This window comes from Oryctolagus cuniculus, chromosome 2 (genome assembly GCF_051225735.1).
Source record: "Oryctolagus cuniculus isolate XC-2025 breed Fujian yellow rabbit chromosome 2, ASM5122573v1, whole genome shotgun sequence".
Classification (NCBI taxonomy): Eukaryota; Metazoa; Chordata; class Mammalia; order Lagomorpha; family Leporidae; genus Oryctolagus; species Oryctolagus cuniculus.
The window spans coordinates 153,240,853-153,262,667 of record NC_142868.1 but is presented as its reverse complement, the minus strand read 5'-3'; the positions used below and the strand labels follow the sequence as shown (position 1 = coordinate 153,262,667).

General features: G+C 45.9%; 1 protein-coding gene across 12 annotated transcripts in view; it reads left to right on the top strand.

The window, feature by feature from the left end:
• Nucleotides 1–21,815, top strand: part of SPTBN1 (spectrin beta, non-erythrocytic 1) — a 213,265-nt gene that overhangs the window by 98,601 nt on the left and 92,849 nt on the right. For 2 of the 12 annotated variants that reach the window (XM_089327649.1, XM_089327652.1), the window contains exon 1: nt 1,318–2,427. The exons of 9 other annotated variants lie outside the window; for them this stretch is intronic. In XM_089327649.1, the coding sequence (XP_089183775.1) occupies nt 2,319–2,427 (109 nt within the window). In that variant the 5' untranslated portion in view covers nt 1,318–2,318. Of the gene's footprint in view, nt 1–1,317; nt 2,428–21,815 lie in introns of those variants that run through there. One more of the 12 variants, XM_089327650.1, reaches the window with a different exon arrangement.

Genomic DNA, 21,815 nt, shown 5'->3' with positions numbered 1-21,815 from the left:
GGCCATCCTCCACTGCTTTCCTAGGCACATTAGCAGGTAGCTGGATTGGAAGTACAGTGGCTGGGACTTGAACTTGCACCCATTTGGGATGCTAGCATCACAGGGGGTGGCTTAACCTGCTACACCACAGCACCGGCTCCTGTAGTCTCATTTTCTGTGCCATAAACTGGACACAGAGATTCAACATTTCACCAGTATATTTAATAGTGGAAGGGGGGGGGCTGCTAAGAAGATCTTCATATGATGAGACAGTTCTCCATTCTACTTTCCTTTGGAGTTTTGATGTGATGTAGAGGGGTGGGGTGAGGGTGGGGATGCAAGGAGAAGTGCATTTTGAAAAATATACTCTGGATTTCGAATACAATGGCAACTTTTAGGGCATTTTCACATCCTCCATTCAGTGACCTTGTGGAGACAGGCATTAATTATGACTCAATCTGACAGCTGAGGTTTAGAAAGAATCCAGGGTCTCTCTGGAGGTCATGGGGTGATTAAGAGGCTTGGCCAGGACAAGAAACTCAAGTCCCAGGATTCCCAGTCAAGTGCTTCTTAGAGACTTCTGCCTCCTTGGTATCCAGCTTGCCATCAGCATTGTAAATTGACAGCAGTAAGAAGGCTTTTTTAAAAAAAATTCTGTACATCTTGGAGAGAAACTGATGGGGGAGGGGGCCCAGCTGTAGAAAGTCAAAGGGTGACGCTGTGGATGTACGAAAAAAAAATTGTGTGGCTGGAAGGGTTGGGACTGTTCAGAGTTGAGCAGTCAGCTGGGCTCTGGGTCTAACCCCAGCTGCTCACATTACAAGTGCCCCAGGACTATAGTGAACCTGGGGTGGGTGCTCTGTCTTCAGTACACATTGGAATCCTTTAGTAGTGAAACCCTTTCTTACTGTTGCTGCAGGCTCTCTAGCTAGAAATGCCAGTGTGTGTAGTACGGTGTCTGCTCTGGTGAGGAAAAAACTGGGCGGAGGGCGACGTGGGTGGAGAGGGGAGTAGAGTTATTTCCCAAGGAAGCATTTTGGTCTTGTTATTAGCTAGGGGGAGGGTTTTGTTTTGGGTTCAGATTGATGGGAGAAGCAATGAGAGGAGAGTTTTTAAAACTGGAGTATCTGAAGTGCAGAGGGCTTGTCTTACAAATCAAAGCCGGATTTGAGGGAGGTGAAGTCTGCGCCCTCATCGCCCTCCCCGGAAGGTACGCTCCCGGGCCGGGATCCTGGTGGTGTTTACCTGTGCACTTTCCTCCCACAATGCCTTGCAAGCCGGTGCGCCGATAAATCTTCCTTACGTCGAGTCACTAGTGCAGGCCCAGCGTCGGCCCGGAAACACCTCGGGCTCAGCCCCCACGGAGGCAGCGTGGCTCTGCCGAGAGGCTCCTGAAGCGAGCCCGACCTTGCACCTCGCCTCCCCGTGGCCCTGCGCCGCGCTCAGGCCGACTTGGTGGCCGGCCCCCGCGTGATTGGCGCCCTCGCTCGCCCAGGTGCGCGTCGCTCGCGTTCTCTGCAGCCGCTGAACAGAGGCTGCGGCGCGCGGGCCACGGGGCCTGCGGGACGCTCAGCCTCCCGGCCGCCCTCCTTTTCAGGCGATAGTAATCGGAGACTTTTCCGTTACACGAGGCTCTCAACAAAAGATTCCGGTTCCAGCAGCTTTGTTTGGGACGGTACCACCGCGGCTCCGGCCCACTGGGGTCCCGGCCCGCGGCGTACGCGGGGTCTGCGGCCTCAAGCCGTGCGGGACGGCGGCCCAGCGGGCCTCCCCCGCGCTCTCCGCGTGGTACGGCCTGCGTTTCCTCTACAATGCTGTTATGCTAATCAGGTGACATCACCGCCCAGCGCACGGCGAGTGGCTCCTGATTAAATTACAAACCGGCGGCCGCCGCGGGCAGCCGGGAGGAGGTGTGTGCGCCGCTCCTGCGAGCTCCGGGGCTCGGCGCCCGCCGCACGCTTAGGATTGGCTGTATATTTTAAAAACATTTAAAGTCGGACGCGTGCCTCCTTCCTCCTCTCCCTCTCTGCCTCCCTCCGCAGTAATTTATTTCGAGCTCCTGGGCAAGGACCGCAGAAAGGCAGGAGAGCAGCTAGGAATTAGATGCCTGAGCGGTAGAGAACTCCTCGCCTGCCTAAGGTGGACTTCCCCTGCAGCCAACTTCCTATCAGATCAGCCTGCACCCATCTCAGCCCGGGATGGGGCTCGCCTAAGGTCCAGCCTAGTCGCCGGGGCCGGGAGCCAAGCCGCGCGGAAGCCGCTGCGTGTTGGATGGGGGTAGGAGGGGGCCGGAGCGGCATTTGCTCGGTGCAGCCCGCCGGGGCGTTACGCCGGGCCTAATGGAATTGCAGAGGACATCCAGCATCTCCGGGCCGCTGTCGCCGGCGTACACGGGGCAGGTGCCGTACAACTACAACCAGCTGGAAGGCAGATTCAAGCAGCTCCAAGGTAAGCCCCCTCCCCGAGGCCGGGCCCGGCCTACGGGGGTGGGGGGGGTGGGGTTCCGAAGCTTTATTTTGTGCCATATGGGACTTGACCCCTCAGGATCTGGATGACGGGCGGCCGCGTGGTCCGGTCCCAGAGCCTCTGGTTGGCTGCGAGCACCCCATTCACGACTTAGGAGGCAGTTGTTCGTACTCCCTGCTCCAGGAAAGCCACCATTTGGAGCCAGGTCTCTTAAGTCTGTCTCTCCAGTACCAGTTCTGGCTCTCTCGGTTGTCAGTTGTTCCCTGCTCACTGCATACACACGTCCTCCTATTTAATAAGCTATATCTTTGCCCTGAGGGGATCAATGTTAATAGACCTATTAGTATGCAAGTATTTGATTCTTGGTCGCTGCTGGCTCCCAGCCCCCAGCCTCTTACCTCTGGGAAGCCTTAAAGGTGTAAAGTGCACTGCTAGAGACCCAGTCCTCCGTGGAACAATAGCAAGGGGAAGGAGGGAGTGGTCTTTGAGTCCCTAAGCCTTCAGTAAATTACAGTTTTGATTCTGAAGCTTAATTTTAACTCTTTTGATGTGTTGTATTGGGGGCGAGCCTTCCCATCAGTTTTGTGGGCCATGTAATTTATAATGTAAGCCAGTTGTTGTCATTCCAGTGATATGGGTTGGAGTAGTTGGATCCGGTTTCTCGTCTATATCAGGCTGGAATAATTGAATGAGCCCAGTATTTGGCTGCACGTATTTTTAGGGAGAGCAGGATCCCGAGTGTGCAGTCTTATGCTGTGTATTCCTGTCTGCAGCCCCTACCCAGCCAGCAGGGCCTTGCCAGCCGTGTCTCAGAGCTTATCCATGGAAAAAAAAAAAAAGATTCCTAACTGAAAACAGAAACGCCTTCCGTTTGGAAGCCCCCAGGAATCAGTAACAGGCTGGGAATGGCCCTAGTACTGTTTTTTAAAAAAAGTACTGGGAGGCTGTGTGTTTCTTATTTTAACTCTTCTGCGTGCCACAGATGTGGTTCCTGTGAGGAGGAGGAGGAAGGAAGCCGCTAGGTCCTAGAATGTTTTCATTGGGAAGGGGGGGTAGATTTCATTCATTGGTTTATTTGTCTTGTGAAATGGTTGACAGTAAGGACACTTCTCGGGAAAACAAGAGGCAGAACAGGACGTGGTTTTAAACTGGCGGCCAGCGAAGGGGAGACTCCGCTCCAGGGAATGCTGGCCAGTCTTTGGTTCGTTTCTGCCGAAGCTCTTCCAGCGTGGACTCTGCTTTTTTTGATAGCTCAGGTGCGGGGAGAGCTTGTGAACGGTAAACGGCAGGTAGGAGAGGCGTCCACGAGCTAGGTCTGCGTGTTGCCTCGGTCCCAGGGTCAGGAACCCCACTCCGACCCTTCATTGTGTCCTTCCGCCGAGCCGGGAGCACCCACGAGAGGTCCTCCATCAGATCGCCCGTCACCAGGCTGCAGCCTGCCCACGTCTTGTGGGCTCAGAAGGCGAAACAAGGGGCAAGTGTAGAAAGGTGTGGGAAGGCTTGCGTCCCTGCTTGTGGCTAACAAAAGGCTGTTACACTGAGGGTGGAGGGTGGCTGCAAAACGGCTCACGGAGCAGGGTGGAGCTTGCACACAGGAAATGTCTTAACTGCCCTCTCTGGACCTCAGAACATTTACAATTAAAAAAAAAATTAGCTGTGCCCCTGATGTTTTAGTTCGGACCCCCACCCCCCAGGAAATCTCTTGGAAAGGGGTGAGCTTGATGTTTTCTGGGGTGCCATTTTTAGAAAAAAAATTTTTTTTTTTTTTTTTTTTTTTTTTGCTGACCTATGCCCTCAACTAAGCTTCGGATAACTTTCTTACTCTTAAATATTGTGGTTTTGAAGTTGCACAAGTTTAGTGTTGTTATTTCTATAGCAGAAAACCACCCTTGTTGAGGAACTGGGACTCCGGTGAATTAACTTCCAAGTGTGGCGGGTGGTAGAAACATTTGGCCGCGTCCCTAGAGACAAATGGGACTGATTGCATTTTGAACAACCTTAGGAGAAATCTGATGAAAAAACTTCCCGGTCCCTACCCTTGGTTTTCGTTATTTTGTTCAGTATTAGCAATTCTTCCAATAATCATGCATTTTTTTTTTTTTTTTTTGACAGGCAGAGTGGACAGTGAGAGAGAGAGAGACAGAGAGAAAGGTCTTCCTTTGCCGTTGGTTCACCCTCCAATGGCCGCCGCGGCCAGCGCGATGCGACCGGCGCACCGCGCTGATCCGATGGCAGGAGCCAGGAGCCAAGTGCTTTTCCTGGTCTCCCATGGGGTGCAGGGCCCAAGCACCTGGGCCATCCTCCACTGCACTCCCGGGCCACAGCAGAGGGCTGGCCTGGAAGAGGGGCAACCGGGACAGAATCCGGCGCCCCGACCAGGACTAGAACCCGGTGTGCCGGCGCCGCTAGGCGGAGGATTAGCCTAGTGAGCCGCGGCTCCGGCCAATAATCATGCATTTTTGATAACAGATCCTGTCTTCTGATTTCATTTTGAACATTCCCACCAGGGTGCCTTTTTCACTCTTCTGGGGATAATCTCTTCTAGCACTTAACACCCAAGTGTTGGCCAAATACTCTTCTGAATCTCTTTTTTTTTTTTTTTTTTTTTTTTTTTTACTGCCTCCTATCTGAAATTATTCATTCAGCATTTATGCCTTGGAGTGCTGTGATTTTTGTGGGAGTTATTTCTGCATTTTTGCTGGTTTCCAGTATTTCCCACACTGGATCCTAAAAATCTCAAGAGGGAAACCATAGAATGATATTTGATGTTCTACTGAAGGGAAGTAGGATGTTAAAATGAGCCTGATCTATTATGATAAAATTGTAGAGATTTATCAGCCAGTAAATAAAAGTGAGAAAAACAAAAGCTCACTGACTTAAGGAACTAAGATACAGAGTAATTATCTTTCTTTTTTTTTTGTTTTTTAATATCATACTAAAGCTCCCAGCATAAGATAGGACAGGCCTTCAGTCTCAGGTGGCTTCTGTATTAATCACCAACAACCAGCACACGCACATATACACACAGAGGCACACGTCTTTCTCAAATTTTCCTGCAAAAGTGTCACCTTCCTCAGTTGAATCAGTTCATGTATTTTATAAAGTTGGGTTCGACAGCAACCTCAACCTCACATGTTTAGGAAGAGAGTGATTCCTATCCCTCTCCAATTTCACATCAACTTGCATAATCCTTCATAGGAGAGAGTATTCATCGTGCTACTCTCCCACTCAGACACCCTGGCCAGTGCCTGTGGTGTAGATGAAATTCCAGGCTCTTAAGTTGGACAAAGACTCTTCAAAAGGGCCCTAACCCTTGTACCTTCCTATTTAACTCTCACATTCCAAACCTTCCAGGCAGGATTCTGCCTTCATCTTCTACCCAGTTCTCAGATGGCATGCTCTTGAAGCATTCCACCTGTGGGAATCCTTGCAGTTCGTGAAGGCTGTGCCCGTGTTCTGCTTCTCTGTAAAGCTTCTTGTCTCCACTGTTGGGGTTGGTGGGAAAAGGTTTCATCAGGTGCTTATCATGTAGGAGACACAGTAAGGAGCGTCTTGCTTGTGTATGTTGTCCTCGAAAGTTTTCATAGCACGCCAGTGAGGTTTTGGTGGGTAGAAAGAAGCGTGTAACTTGTCTGGATCACAGACATTGTTGAGCTCAGGCTGCACATTGTTGTAACTTTTCTCCTCCTACACGTCCAGATATTAATATTAGTGCTGCCTTCTTCAAAACAAATGACATGATAATCTTACGAAGTGCCCCCGTCTCACACACACCTACTTCCCTCTTTTGCCTGCCCCACCTCACAGAGCACACTGATGATGTGGTCTCTAGCCGTGAGGTTGTCATGCAGACAGGATTTAGTTGAAAAACATCAAAATGAACTTTTCTCTGCCTTCAAGATAGCCTGACCCTGACATGCAGTACATGATTTTTCTGCAAAAGGTACTTTATCTAGCTGTTCTGGTTCAATGTACTTGCACCAGGATAGAGAGAAAAATTCTAGGCCATGAATTTCCTAATTTTTTCTTTTAATTTCTTAACTCTTAAGAACTTTGCTGATTTTATACCCATGAACCACGAGGAAACTTGATTCTTAAGTTTTTACTAGATTTCCAGTTTGCTCTGCTACCCAAATGTTTGTCTTTCTTGATTTCCTAACCCTTAAGCATTCTAGGTTTACACCTGGGTATCATAAAGAAAATTTGCTCTTAAGTTAGAAGTAATGGCCTTCAAATATTTCCCACTGTGCCAGTGATAAGACTGGATGACAATAGATGTGGGGTGTGTTGTTTTTTTTTTTTTTTTTGGTAGGGGATGTCGAGGGAGGCAGGATTGATATAAGAAAATCTGGAGATTTAAGAGGCATAAAAGAAGAGAGCAGTTAAGATGTTGACAACCACATTCCATATTGTTTCATATTGGAGGCAATGGGTTCAAGTCCCAGCTCTGCTTCTGATTCCAGATCCCTGTGAGGCAGTAGTGACAACGGAAGTAACTGAGTCCCTACCACCCAAATGGAAAACCAGGGTTGGTATCTGTGCTCCTTGCTTCAGCCTGGCAGAGGGGAGTGAGCCAAGGGGGTAAAAGATCTCTGTGTCTCTTTGTGTCTGTACCTTTTAAATAAATAAAGTAGATAAAAAATTTAAAGCAAAAAGATTGCCTTTTTGGTCCTGATATTTGCTAATACTAAATATAGATTTTATAAGTCCAGACAACTCTGTAGAATGTCACTAAAACAAAACAAAAAGATTCCTTTCGTTAGTTTCAGCTCAAAATTTAGAAGTTCATAGCAAATTTGTGAATTAGAGTCCTTTTGAGTGATGTAGTAATATTAGTAATTAACATATATAGCACTTAACTTTAATAATATCACCATGCATAATTAACTCTATGAGATTACTCAAACCACCCAGCATGGGATCTAATACTTAGTAAATCCTAACTGTGTGTTTCCTTAGTACTAATAATCCTTTAGGATAGATAGTCTCTTTATTTTTTATAGATAAAGAAACAGGTAATTAAGATCAACCAGTATGAAGTGAATGCTCCAGAATCCAGGTGTTCTGACTCCAACTTTGATGCCCCTCCCAAAGTACCACACATGTGGGTTAGGGAAGGGCCACAGACGCCACGCCCAGATAGCCTGAACCTGTTCTGCAGGCATGGAGAATTAATATGCTCAGAGAGCTGCCGTTCTCAGTGTTGGGTGGGCTAGGACAAACCAGTTCTTTCAGCCTAAGTCCAGTGTTTGGGAGATGGATAAAAGGACTCTTGGAGGCCAATTATGTGGAGGAGGAGAGTGATAGAACACCATTTTTCTTAGTGTGTGGGGGCGAGTGAAGTAATGGGACTCTGTGGCTGCTGAGAAAGCTTTCCAGGTGCCTCCTTGCAGGTCTTTACCTCCTCTCATCCCTGGGAAGGGCTTTGTGCACAGCCCTGCTGCTGCTTACAAGTAGCCTCTGCCTGGCTATCCAAAGTGCCCCCTCCCACTGCCCGCCTGACAGCAAAACTTTGGGGGATTTGACTCCTTTCAACCTGTGCAGCTCCAGCTACTGCCCAGAACTCAAGATTTGTGAAAGCTGGCCTGTGTTTTCCTGCCTTTTGAGACCCTGCTCTTTTGGTTTCTTCTGCTGGGAATGATTTCATGTGTCAGGTCATTCTTTGGAGATTCTGTTCAAATGAAATGTCTCTTACTCTAAGCATTCCCTCTAAGGTGAGGGAAGGTCAGAATCCCTCCTTGGATTCCCTTCCTTTAGTCTGGAAGCCTAACCATGACACTGGGGATTTGTTAGAGATCAAATGAATGGGCCACCTTATTGAGGAAGTTCTGAAATTGAGGCCCCCATTTGATAGCATCAACATGACCTGGAAACTTGCTAAAAATGTAAATTCTCAGACCCCCCACTTTCACCTACTCAAACTAAGGGTTGGAATGGGCCCAGCCTGTCAGGTGGTTCCAATGAACACTAAAGTTTGAGAAACACTTCCTTTATTGGATCATTGGAACAATCTTTGCCAAATCTTTCTTTTTTTTTTTTTTTTTTTTTTTTTTTTTTTTTTACTGTGGGAGGGATAGAGGAGCAAAATATTCGAGTTGGCCCCAGGTAGGAGCAGGTGTTAGATCTCACTGCTTATTGAACAATGAAGAGTTGTGGAAGAGGATGCTATAACAGTATTGTATGATATAGGTTATACATGCTTAATTTGAAAATCTGGAATTCAAAGTGCTCCAAAACCTGAAACTTAAATTCAAAACTCTTTTGAGTGTGGCCATGACAAATAAAAAAATTTGGGTATAAACAGTCTTTTGGCTTTAACTTTTTTTTTTTATTTGAAACGCAGAGTTACAGAGAGGCAGAGGCAGAGAGAAGAGACAGAAAGAAGTCTTGTATCTGCTGGTTCACTCCCTAAATGGCTGCAACAGCCATAGCTGGGCTCGATGCAAAGCCAGGAGCCAGAATTTTCTTCCAGGTCTCCCATGTTGATGCAGGGGCCCAAGAACTTGGGCCATCTTCCATTGCTTTCCCAGGCCATAGCAGAGAGCTGGATCCTAGAGCAGCTAGGTCTTGAACTGGCACCTTTATGGGAAGCCAGTACTGCAGGTGGCAGCTTTACCTGCTGTTCCACAGTGCTGGCCTCTTGGCTTTAACTTTAAAAACAAAAAAATGACTTGATACATTGAAGTGGGAGGCAGGTCATACCTGGGCATGACCTTGTCCCAAATGTCTGAAGATCTGGGCTTTTTTTTCTTTTTTTTTTATAATATTTTTGTGTTTATTTGCAAGACAGAGTTAGAGAGGAAGACAGAGAGATCTTCCATCCACTGGTTCACTTTGCAAATGGCCGCAATGACCAGGGGTAGGCCAAGCCAAAGCCAGGAGTCTGGAACTCTATCCAGGTCTCCCACATGGGTGCAGGGGCCCAAGTACTGGGGCCATCCTCCACTGTTTTCCCAGGCGCGCATAAGCAGGGAATGGGATCAAAAGTGGAGCATCTGGGACTCAAACTGGAGCCCACAGGGGTTGCTGGTGTTGCAGGCGAGGGTTTAACCCACTGCACCACAACACTGACCTAGGTCTACTTTACAGAACTGTGTTAATCGACAGATGATACAATCTAAATGAAGTTTCCTTTAAAATGTCCATGGACTATTAAAAATATAAAGTATGGCTATTATTTCCATGACACAATTTTTCTTTTAAGGAAAGCTACATATGGTTATTATTTCCATGACACGATTTTCTTTTAAGGAAGGCTACATATAGATGAACTCTTAACAGTTTGAGTATTGGGCAAGCATTATAGTCTAGCAGCACAGTGAGTTAAGCCCCTGCTTGGGATGTGTTCAGCCTATATCAGAGGTCGAAGTTCCAGTCCTAGCTGCTCCACTTCCAATCCAGCTTCCTGTTAATGCATCCTATGAGTCAGTGGGAAAGTGTATGGGCTTCTGCCACCCTCATGGGATGTCCAGATGGCATTCTGGGTTCCTAACTTTGGCCTAGCCCAATCTTGGGGACATTTGGGGAATGAACCAGCAGAGAAAGATTCTCTCTCTCTCTCTCTCTCTCTCTGATTTACTTATTTATTAGAAAGGCAGAACTACAGAAAGAGAGAGGGACATATACACACAGAGGAGAGAGGCAGACATCGAGATCTTCTGTCTACTGGTTGACTCCCCAAATGCCCATAACAGCCATGTCTGGATCAAGCTGAAACCAGGAGCCAGGAATTTCATCTTGGTCTCCCACATGGGTGTCCCACTGCCTTCCCAGGTACATTAACAGGAAGCTGGATCAGAAGCAAAGTAGCTAAGACTCATAACCTGCCCACCCATATGGAATGCCAGTGTCACTAGCCACTAGGAAGTGATGGCTTAACCATCTGTACCACCATGCAACTCCCACCCCATTCGCCGCTCCTCCCCCCTTTTTCTTTTTAACTCTCTTCTGGAAGATGGCATGGGTAGTGACAAAGCTCTAAGTTTTCAGTTAGTGATAGCTTTATAGACGTGTGAATATTTGTGCTGGAGTTACACTTGGGCACATTACCAAAATCACCTAGGTACATTTCAGCTAATTTTAGAGTGATTTTTCTCCCTTTTGCCTGATAGGTTTCTGTCAACTCTGAGACCCAACTATGAGAAATTAATAACAAGAAAATAAATGATATGGGCATTGTAAGCATTGTTTAAATCCAGTGTTCTTTGCTGGATTGGTTTAGTTAAAAATTTGGCAGTTGTGGCCAACTCCGCGGCTCACTAGGCTAATCCTCCACCTGCGGTGCTGGCACCCCGGGTTCTAGTCCCGGTCAGGGTGCCGGATTCTGTCTCGGTTGCCCCTCTTTCAGGCCAGCTCTCTGCTGTGGCCAGGGAGTGCAGTGGAGGATGGCCCAGGTCCTTGGGCCCTGCACCCCATGGGAGACCAGGAGAAGCGCCTGGCTCCTGGCTTCGGATTGGCGCAGCGCGCCGGCCATAACGGCCACTTGTGGGGTGAACCAACGGAAAAGGAAGACCTTTCTCCCTGTCTCTGTCTCTCTCACACTAACTCTGCCTGTCCAAAAAAAAAAAAAAAAAAAAAAGAAAAAGGCAGTTGTTAAACCAATTTATGGATGTAAAGGATATGTTGTTAAAAAATAAAAGGAAGACCTTTCTCTCTGTCTCTCTAACTCTGTCAAAAAAAATTAGTTACTAATTTAGGCTGCTTTATACCGAGATTGATCCTAATAAACAAAATATCAAAATAATAATGACTTTTTAAAAAATACAGTGCTTACTCTTGTTTGTTCTAATTATTTACAAATATTTATTGATTGATTGCTTTTTGATAAACAGTTGTCCTTGTTAGCAAGTGTGGATAAGTACATTATAGCTATGTCAGAAATGTTGGCTGAGCCGACCAATAAACAGAAGCAAATGGAAAAATAAGCTTGTTCCCTGTGAGGGAGTGTATGAGTTCAGGCAGATGCCTGGTAGGTACTGCTTAGAGAGCAGAGGAAGGAAGTGTGGTAGGAGGGGGTCTGGAAGGATGCAAGGCCCCTTGACTAAGGAGTTTGGGTGTATGTCAGCCAGTAGGAAGGCACTGAAGGATTTTAATTAGGAGAGTGACTTCTGGCTTTTTTGTTTTTGTTTTTAAGAAAGATTAGTGTGATGATGGTTTGGGAGGATGGAGGTCAGGAGAGGAGGCAGGAGATAAGTATTGGATTTGTTGTTGCCTTCTTGAATTTTGACTCCGTGGTGCTCAGATCCTGTGATTCAGCATAGACTCTGAATGGCGTGGGGTTTGTACAGATGCAGCATCGCAGGCCCACCGCACCTTACTGAGGCAGAACCTCAATTAACATGATCGCTATGGTGTTGTGATCATGTTCGAGTTTAGGAAACACTGCCTGGGAAATTATCTCTACCTGTCCCTCCAACCCCACCCCTACAGAGAAGGAAACAGTTCTGGAAAGGTAACAACTTTTCTGAGTCTATGTGTTTTATGTGTAGTCCACATTAAATGTAGTTTTTTTCATTTGTTTTTTAAATAGACCAGATCATGTCAACTAACTATAAAAACAATCTCGAGTATCTAAATGCATAATATATTTTTTAAAGATTTATTTATTTGAAAGAGTTACAGAGAGAGGTAGAGACAGAGAGGTCTTCCATCTGCTGGTTCATTCACCAAATGGCCGCAGTGGCCAGAGCCCAGCAGATCTGAAGTCAGGAACCAGGAGCCAGAAGCCAGGAGTTTCTTTTGGGTCTGCCACACAAGTGCAGGGGCCCAAGGACCTGAACCACCTTCCACTGCTTTCCCAGGCCATGGCAGAGAGCTGGATCAGAAATGGAGCCTCTGGAACTCGAACCAGCACCCATATGGGATGCCTGCACTGCAGGTGGCAGCTTTACCTGCTATGCCACAGCACTCGCCCAGCCCCTAAATGCATAATATTTAATTAAAGAAGGTTTAGTATGACTTCAGGAGACTACAGGACTTTAAAGCATGATTGGCTAATTCCTGGCTCTCTTAAGTCTATGGAATCTGGTTTGGATTTTCCTCCTGGCTAATCTTGCAGTTCTAGAAATTTGGAAAGTTAAAAAAGTAAGTTTAGTTTACCCCATTGGGTATTAATGGATAATTACAAAAATACTTTGGGCCAGTTTCTCTACATTCTTTCAAGATTGCAATATGGTGACCTGGGAAGTAGAGGCTTATTAGTCCATATCTGCTTTATGATTTAAACCTTTTGAATACTTTTAAACTACTTAAAAATGAAACACAAATACCCCACTTCCTCCACCTTCTTAGTAGGATGATCCTTGGTGGGATGTTGTGGTTCTTGGAGCTGGTTCAACTTCAGTCCAGTTTCATGCACATGAAACCTGCATGTCTAAAGTGCGTTCAGGTTCTGGTGTTAAAAGTGGATTTGAAATACCTTAAATACCTATTCCTTGATGAGTGCTCATTCCTTCTGAATCTGCAGTTGAAGCTTTAAAATTACTGGTTATTGATTAGGTAGGGGAGAAAAAGCATCTGCTAAAACTTGTGGTTCTGAAGTTTTTACAGAAGAAGGAAAAGAGGTAGAAGAGAGGAGTGACTTTTGTTTATTGCCTGGCACCACTCCAGAACCTTCCTGAGGGAAAGAGCCATGAAGCAGTCAGAGGGAGATGACTCAGGTGATGTTCTTTCAAAGGCAGAGTTGAAGGTCACTAATGGACAAAGTTACATTTTAGCTGTTCCTTTGTATTACTCTAGGCATTTTTTGGTATATTTACTACTCCATACCAGGGTGACGCTTTTAAAATAAATGAAAGAATAGTTAAGATAAGATCCTGCAGTCACAGAAAATTTTAACTCCAGTAGTTTTGTCTCTCACACAGATACAAGTTTCACCTGTTGTTACACAGATTTGGTTTTGTCTTGATTTCTTCTTATTTTTCACCTAACATTATATCTCAAGTTTATCATATGTGATTATTTCTATGACTGTTGCCAAAGTGTTTTGCAAATCAGGACAATTTGTAAGTTTTTTTTTTTTTTTTTTTTTTAAACCAATCTCAGCTTGTTTGCTCTTCTAGGACATAGGGATAACTTAAATTGAATGTAAAGAGATTGTCCTATGAATTAGGTGAGATTCTCTTTGGAAACTGTGTCTGGCTCATTTATCCACAGCAACCCTTGTTAATGCAGGGCCCGGCAGGGGTGAGTCCTTTGAACTTGAGCAAAGTGCCCAGCCCCCACCCTCACCCCTGAAACCTGTTCTGGGTGTGGTTTCCTTTGGTGTGTTAGAGTGTTTAGCTTGCCTGAGGATGCACCCAACTGAAACACCCCCTTTTTCCTTTAGAAAGAACACAAGGTTGACGGTAGTCACTTGAGCCTGGTAACTTTTGATGTTGGTAGGTCGCAGTGATAGTGCCTCACCCAAGTTCATAACAGGCATCAGGGGCAGCTACTGCCGAAGCTGGGGCATCCAACACTTGTCAGAGGGCACAGCACCACTGTAGGCTAATACTAGCCACCCTCTATAGATACAGTGAATGCCTCTACTGTGTTTGCTTTTGAAAGGCCTTTCTTAGCCGTTCTCTGTCTCCCCCAGCCCTGTTTTCAAGAGGCACAAGACCTTTAAGTAGCAAATACAGTAATCACAGTAGCACAGAGACACAGGCCAGCCTATATTTGGTTTCACAAAGGCCTTGTGAAAGATCTGTCTTCAAAGTCCTCTTTTAATGCTGAAATGATGCAAGTGGAAAGTTAATTTGAGGATCACTGAGGCAAGCTTTATTCATGAATAATGTGAGCAAAACATAAGTAAAGTCTAGAGCTTCTGTTCGTCGCTGGTGGCAAGGAAATTACATAGCTATGTCATTATTTGGATGGCTAGACCCCCACCCCCTCCCCAAGAATGTAATGGCTATGGAATTTTGGAGTGGGAGATAGCCTTTGAAGCACAGACCGATTGCAGGGGTGTGTGCATTTGTGTGTTTTGCCTGAAATTCTCATACAAACCATCGACATGATCTGGGGGGCACTGATGTGCAGATGGTGATTACAGCCAGCATGGTAGAAGACCAGACAACCTCTTGGAATGTGGCCTGAATGTTTTTGAATTAGGTTTCTTTTTTTAGTAAGAGAAATTTTGAAGGTGTATTTTATTTTTAAGTTTTTAAGATGTGTTTTAAATTTACTTTATCTTTGGAAGTCTGTCTAGTCTGTTGAACTGTTAAATGCCAAAGAGGTTCTATAGATTGCTAGCTTGAGTGTATAGTGTTTGGGAAATGAATGCTAGTCTTAGGCAAAGTGTGTTTCTGGTTCTTGAAAATGGTGCCCTGATTTCTATTGAGGGAGACATTTATTCCTATAGAAGTTTAAAAAACTTGCTTTAAGATTCAGACTTGCAGTGGTAGAGGGAGATTATGTGTTATCGGCAAACAACTGCTCAGCAGATGAAATCCCAGCTGCACAGGGGAACAGTGAAGGGAGAGTAATCCAGAACCTGGCAGCTGCGGTGGTGCGGTGAAGAAGCTGTCAGGGCCTGTGGGATGTTTTATCTCTCAATTCGAGAAACATGAGGAGAGCACATGGGCCAAGGCTCTGTGTAAGCCCACATTCAGATCCTGGCTCCGCTGTTGGCTTCACCAAGCCTCATTTTTTTCCTCTGGGAAGAAACAGCCCTTGGAGGTGGTTGTGGAGAGCAAATTAGGTATATTGTATTAATAGGGTGGCCAGTCCATCCCAGGTTGCCAGAGATTGGGGGTGACGTTACCACCAAACATTCCACTTCTCAGGCACACTAGACAGTGGGTGATCTTAATTGTATATGCAGGGGCCGAGGACAGTGGCTACATGTGGGGTGTTTTATCTTCATTCCTTCTAGAGCCTGGTACATAAATAAGTAAGTAAGTAAGTAAATAGATGTAGTAAAGGAACGGAAGCAGCAGTTAGCTGATAGTCCTCCCTGGTGTGTCCTCTCTCCTGGGAAGAGGCGGCATTGCCAGCTACTTAATAAAAAATGTATTGAATGGAAGAATGAATCACTCATGATAAGGATTTTGTCACTGATGTGACCAAACTGTAACTTCAGGAATGGCTTAGGTTGGGCTTATTTGCTTTTTGATAAAATGACATTTTATGAGACCTCAGTGACAGCCTGCTCTCCCTCCGAGAAGCTGGTTTATGAACATGCTGCACATGAGCTTCCTTGCACACTCCCTAGGACTCAGCAGGGTGCTAGGGAATTTCTTAGCTTTGGCTTGGAGAGAGGAAGGGGAGCCTACAGGAAGTACCAAAGTGCTTGGAGAGAAATAGTTTCCTGGAAGTGACCTCAGATTGTCCCTAACCCACCATTCCCCCCCCCCTTTTTTTTTTGTCTTAGAGGCATGAGTAGAGGAGGTGGACCAGGAGAAAGTTTAAGGGGTCACACTAGTGTAATCTAGTTACATAAATGGAAAAAATGTACCCTATGAAATCAAAATCCATTTTTGGAGGTGTGGTAGCCATTCAGATTTTTATATTGTATGGCCATAAAGCAAACGTAACTTCTCCAACTGTGAATGCGTCTTTGCTCACCAAACAGCGTTGAGTAATGCTTTTCCAAAAGCCAGGCAGTTAAATCAGACTCTGAGTAAATAGAGGCAGGGCCTCAGAATTTTAGATAACGTATTAATGTGCAAACTTGGCCTTTTCAACCAGAGAACTATCTGAGAGAAAGATGATTTTGACCCAGAAACTACTTCCCAGCCCTTGGGGCCTCTTGATCCACATCTGCCTTTTTGTTTTTTATTTTATTTTTTTATTTGAAAGGCAGAGACCAAAAAACAGCAGTTATACAGAGTGCTACCATCCACTGGCTCACTGTCCAAATGCCCACAACATGTGGTTCCAAAGCCAGGAGTCAAAGGCTACCCACCATGTGTAGGAGGCAGTAACGCAATGACTTGAACTGCCTCCCAGGGTTTTCATCGAGGGGAAGTTGGAGTCAGGAGCTGGACCCAGGAATCAGACCCAGGAACTGTGATGTAGCATGAGAATTTCGTAACTGAGAGACTAAATTGCATCCCCTAAACACACACACACACACACACACAAATATCTTTGTTTTTCCTCTGCAAATCTGTGATTTCAATTTTGAGATGGGAGGTTATTTTTTCACTTGAAACACACGGAAGTAATTTTTAAAAGTAATACTCATTCAGCAGTGTGCTTGCCTGTAGCCAGCTGGACTGGGAGTTCTTGGCCATAGCACCATGTTGCTCATTACAGTCTCATTCACAGTAGTTAAGTTCAGGTAGCTTTTGGGAAGGCAGCAGGCTGGCATTGACAGGAGGGACACCAGATCAGTAACCTGCTAGGCTTAAGCCCCAGGTAAAATGGGGGTGGGAGGGACTCTAGGAGCTGCTACTTTCACGAGCATTTACCACCCAGGTGCTGGAGGTGGGTGGGAGGGCAGTCCAGATCCCAGCAGATCCCCATCTCATCCATTGTCATCAAGCCATTCCAGAATGACCTTTCTTACCTCATTTTCCTATGAGCTCATAGTTGTCCACAAACATGAATTATATCACTGATCCTGCTCCCTATTTGATAAGGAGCAGCTCTTGCCCTCAGTATTTCAGAAACGGGAAAGTAAGGCACAGGTCCCTACGTAATTCAGCAGTTGATTTGGGATCTTCCCTCTCTGGTTCCCCTCCCACAGTGGGAATTCCCAGTGTAACTCATTTGCCAAGGTTCCCCATGTTAAAAACAAACCAAGTTAGGGGCTGGCACTGTGGTGCAGTGGGTTAAAGCCACCGCTTGCAGTACTGGCATCCCATATGGGCACTAGTTTGTGTCCTGGCTGCTCCTCTTATCAGACTCTGCTATGGCCTGGGAAAGCAGTGGAGGATGGCCCAGGTCCGTGGGTTCCTGCACCCACGTGGGAGACCCAAAAGAAGCTCCTGGCTCCTGGCTTCTGGCTTCAGATCACCTCAGCTCTGGCCGTTGCGGTCATTTGGGGAGTGAACCAGCAGATGGAAGACCTTTCTCTCTCTCTCTGGCTCTATCTCTCTCTGTAACTCTGTCTTTCAAATAAATAAATTCAGTCTTTTTTTTTAAAAAAAAAAAAGCTGTTGAACAAGGAGACCTGCTTGTTGTAACTGTAATTAGTGGGATGACTCATCCCTGCCTTTTTTTTTTTTTTTTTTTTGACAGGTAGAGTGGACAGTGAGAGAGAGAGACGGAGAGAAAGGTCTTCCTTTTTGCCATTGGTTCACCCTCCAGTGGCCACTGCGGCTGGCGCACTGCGCCTATCCGAAGGCAGGAGCCAGGTACTTCTCCTGGTCTCCCATGGGGTGCAGGGCCCAAGCACTTGGGCCATCCTCCACTGCACTCCCAGGCCACAGCAGAGAGCTGGCCTGGAAGAGGGGCAAGCGGGACAGAATCCGGTGCCCCGACCGGGACTAGAACCTGGTGTGCCGGCACCGCAAGCCAGAGGATTAGCCTACTGAGCCGCGGCGCCAGCCTTCATCCCTGCTTTAATATTCTACCTTATGAGCTCTTTGCTGGGCACTGGAGTTGCAGGGAAGCTGACAATTCAAGAGACCAGAAAATAGATAGCATTTTTTTTGGAATGGGATTTGACTGGGTATATGTAAAGAAAAGGATGTGGGCTTTATATACTTGTAAATTGGAGGACACCTGCCCTTCCTCCCTCTTCCAGGGTTGCTGTGCCAATCCATGGTAATCATGTGTGTGAACCAGACATCTATGGAAAATGCAAACTCATCATCAAATGTAAGAAATTTTTAGGGGGCAACAAATGTCAAGGCTATGTTTGTTCTCAGGTCCACTCTCCTGGTCAGGTATCTGCTGATGAAGGTAAAAGACATCTGTGCAGTTACCACAGCCAACATTTACTAGACATTATATGCCCCAGACTCTGTGCTGTTTATTAAAGGCATTATCTGATTTTATGCTGGAGATAGGGGCACTGTTATCTCTGTTTACAGATGAGGAAACCTAGGTTTTGGAGAGATGAAGTAACTTGCTCAGTTCATCCAGCTATTAAGTGGTAGAGCTGGCTCACTATTCTCGAAGCCCTAGCATTAAGCCATTACTCCACACTGCTTCTCCAGAGATAGTTATCTTCTTGGGAGAATTTAGGTGTGGCTGGGTGTGGCTGGAGCATTTGGAATGTCATCTCCAGCAGCAGCCAGCATAGTTGCCTTTGAAGTAAGGTCCTTAGCCCCAGCCTCTCAGGGAAGCATCCTCCCTTTTGAGGAGTCATATTTATGATGTGGTTTCTTTCCTCCTGATAAGCTGCTTCTTGAGGTACCTTAGCCACCCTGGGTTCACAATGGGTCCTACTTAAGTGGGCCCCATTGGTAAACCAGAGGTGCTGGTTTGGAGTGCAGTCTGGTTTGGAGTCAGAGGTCACACATTTCCCACCACCTTGCCCATAAGTCTGCTGATATCTGTGAGATAGAAGCTGAACCACAAGCTTCTGTCTCCATCCCATCAAACATGACTTTTTAAAAAAGTTCTGGGGAAGCTTTCAAGCGTGAGACAGATATGAACCAGGCACCTTCACATGGTAGTATTTATCCTGTGAGTAACTCTGTGAGGTATGTGGTGTCGTATCTGCTCTGTAGGTTGAGGAACCTGAAGATCAGGGGAAAGGTGAAATGAGGAGGCAGCGCCAAAGCAGCAGCCAGTGACAAGGTGGGTGACTGTGAAACTCTGCAGCAGGAGGGGGCTGTTTTCAGCATTTCTTTGAACTTAATGCATGTGCTTTTTCTAAATTGGTGAAGCCACATAGCAAGGTATGGCATACATATATCTGCCAGCACATTAGTAGATTGTACCGGGATTGTGATTTTTGTTTTAAACCCAGAGCATTGTGTACTTGATTTTCTTATTAGCAATTCAGCCATAGTCCCAGGTTTTTAAGTGTGTCACACCTGTGATGCTGGGTTTCCCAATGAGCAGAAGTTTAAGTCCAGATTCTCCACTTCTTATCCAGTTCCCTGCCAACATGCCTGGAAAATCAGTGGAAGATGGGCCAAGTCCTTGGGCCCTTGCTACCCACATGGGAGACAGGTGGAGTTCCAGGCTCCTGGTTTTCGCCTGACCTAGCCCTGGGCCTTGCAGCCATTTGGGAAGTGAACCAGCAGATAGATGATCTCTCACTTACTTTCTCTGTAATTCCGCCCTTCAAATAAATAAATAAATCTTAGGAAAAAAAGAAGAAAATTATCCTTAAAAAAAAAAAAAACAAAACTTGTGGAGACAAAGTGTTTCACACCTAATCTAGCAACAAATGGAATATGTGTCTGAAAAATGGAGGGCTCAGGCTGGGCATTGTGGCAGCAGTTACGCCACTGCTTCAGACGTCCACATGCCATCTCAAAGTGCTTTGGTTAGAGTCCCTCTTCTGCTTACAATCTGGCTTCCTGCTAACATGCACCCTGGGAGTTGGAGTTCCTGGTTTCTGGCATCAGCCTGGCCCAATCCTGTCCAGGCATTTGGGGAATGAACTAGCTAATGGAAGATCTTCCTGTCTGTCTGTCTGTCTCTCTCATCCTTTGCCTTTCAGATAAATAAAGTATAAAAAATGGAAGGCTCACAAATCAGATTTTGTAAATATACATTTCTAGTAAAGTCTTTACTACTGATGAGTAAATCCTTCCATTGAAAATGCAGTCAGCTAATTTGCTTATCATTCATAGTGTAAGAGCATAATACTGGAGGGATGAGTAATGCTTCTGCATATCTTGAACGGCAGAACTGACATCCACTCACAGTGGGTACCATGTCTGGTATAAGCAGTTTGAGTATTTGGAGGGATGTTATTTGAGCCATTCCATAGCCTAAATGCAGGTGATATTGAACATTGGTGTATCACTATCCCATTGAACAGAGACATGGACTTGGACCTGCTGCTAGTGGCTGTGAGAGCACTGGATTTTGAGCTGCTGGATGAAAATACCTATAGATTGACATGTGTTGTGATGCATGGAAGTGGTGCCTGAGCGAGGGCCAGTCTGCGTGATGGCTCTGCTTCAAGATATCCAGAACTCATCTGAACCACAAGGAGAGGGGGGAAATGTAGGAAAGCTGGGCCCCAGTATGCCTCTGCTCATGAGAACCTTGATTTTCCTCCTTGCTCCTGAGACAGAAATTAACAGGTGACTTGAAAGAAACATGTTTGAGTGGGTGCATAGGGCAGCATGCAGAACTTGATAACAGTGTAATTATGGCAGCAGGGTGATATGATAGTAATGGTCTGTGTTTTATTCTCATCATCATCTAGGTCCACCACCCTTTTCTACTGGTGACTTAGTCGATTAATGACAGAAAGCTCTAGAATATTGATGACAGGAAAACGTAGACCCAGAAGGATAGTTGTTGGCTCTCGTTGTGACTTCAGTTTGGTAAGAGGTGGAAATTTCTGGCTATGTTCCAGCCTTAAAGAATTCACCTAGGTTCTCACCCTTTGAATTGTTGGTAGCAGCACCGTCTGTCTATGCAATGTCAAATGAAGCGTGTTTTCTAGAATTAGTCCTCAGGACTCAACTGATAGAGCCTGGAAGCCAACTGCTCATGATGTGCTCTTGCCAACCAGCTGTTGGAATACAGTAGCCTGTACCTCCTAATTCACCTAGAATTAGTTCTGCAAATGGAAGCAGGGTGACTTTAGGATATATTTATAGCTGTGGGGTATCTGAAGAGTCCTCAGATCCATCCATCCATTCAGCAAACAAGTAGGTGTCCTAGTGAGCAGGTATGCTAGGCATACTGGGAACACAGATGTGTAAGCAACTGCCTCTGCCTCAGGTTATGTTATAAAAGGCAATGCTAGGTAGACCATGGTGTGTGCTCTAAGACATGTGGGTAACATTCCTTGGTTGTGGGCTGTGAAAGAGGCATTTTAGAGGAGTTGACTTTTTTTTTTTTTTTTTAAGGATTTATTTATTTGAAAGGCAGAGTTACAGAGAAGCAGAAGCAGAGAGAGATCTTCTGTCTGCTAGTTTAATCACCAAACAGTTGCAGTGGCTGGAGCTGAGACAACCTGAAGCCAGGAGTCAGGAGCTTTTTCCCAGTCTCCTACGTGGGTACAGGAGCCCAAGGAATTGGATTATCTTCCACTGATTTTCCAGGTGTATTAGCAAGGAGCTGGATCGGAAGTGGAGCATCTGCAACCAGTGCCCATTTGGGATGCATGCACTGCAGGTGGCTGTTTTACCTTCTGTGCCACTGCGCTGGCCCCTGGAGTTGACATTTGAACTAGAACTTTTACATATGAGCAGGATTAGGTTCTGAGATGAATGCTTGGGGTGGAAATGTTACATGGCTGGAAGGAGTCACAAAACCATGGCACATGCTAAGGGAATGGGTAGATGTATATGGGTAGA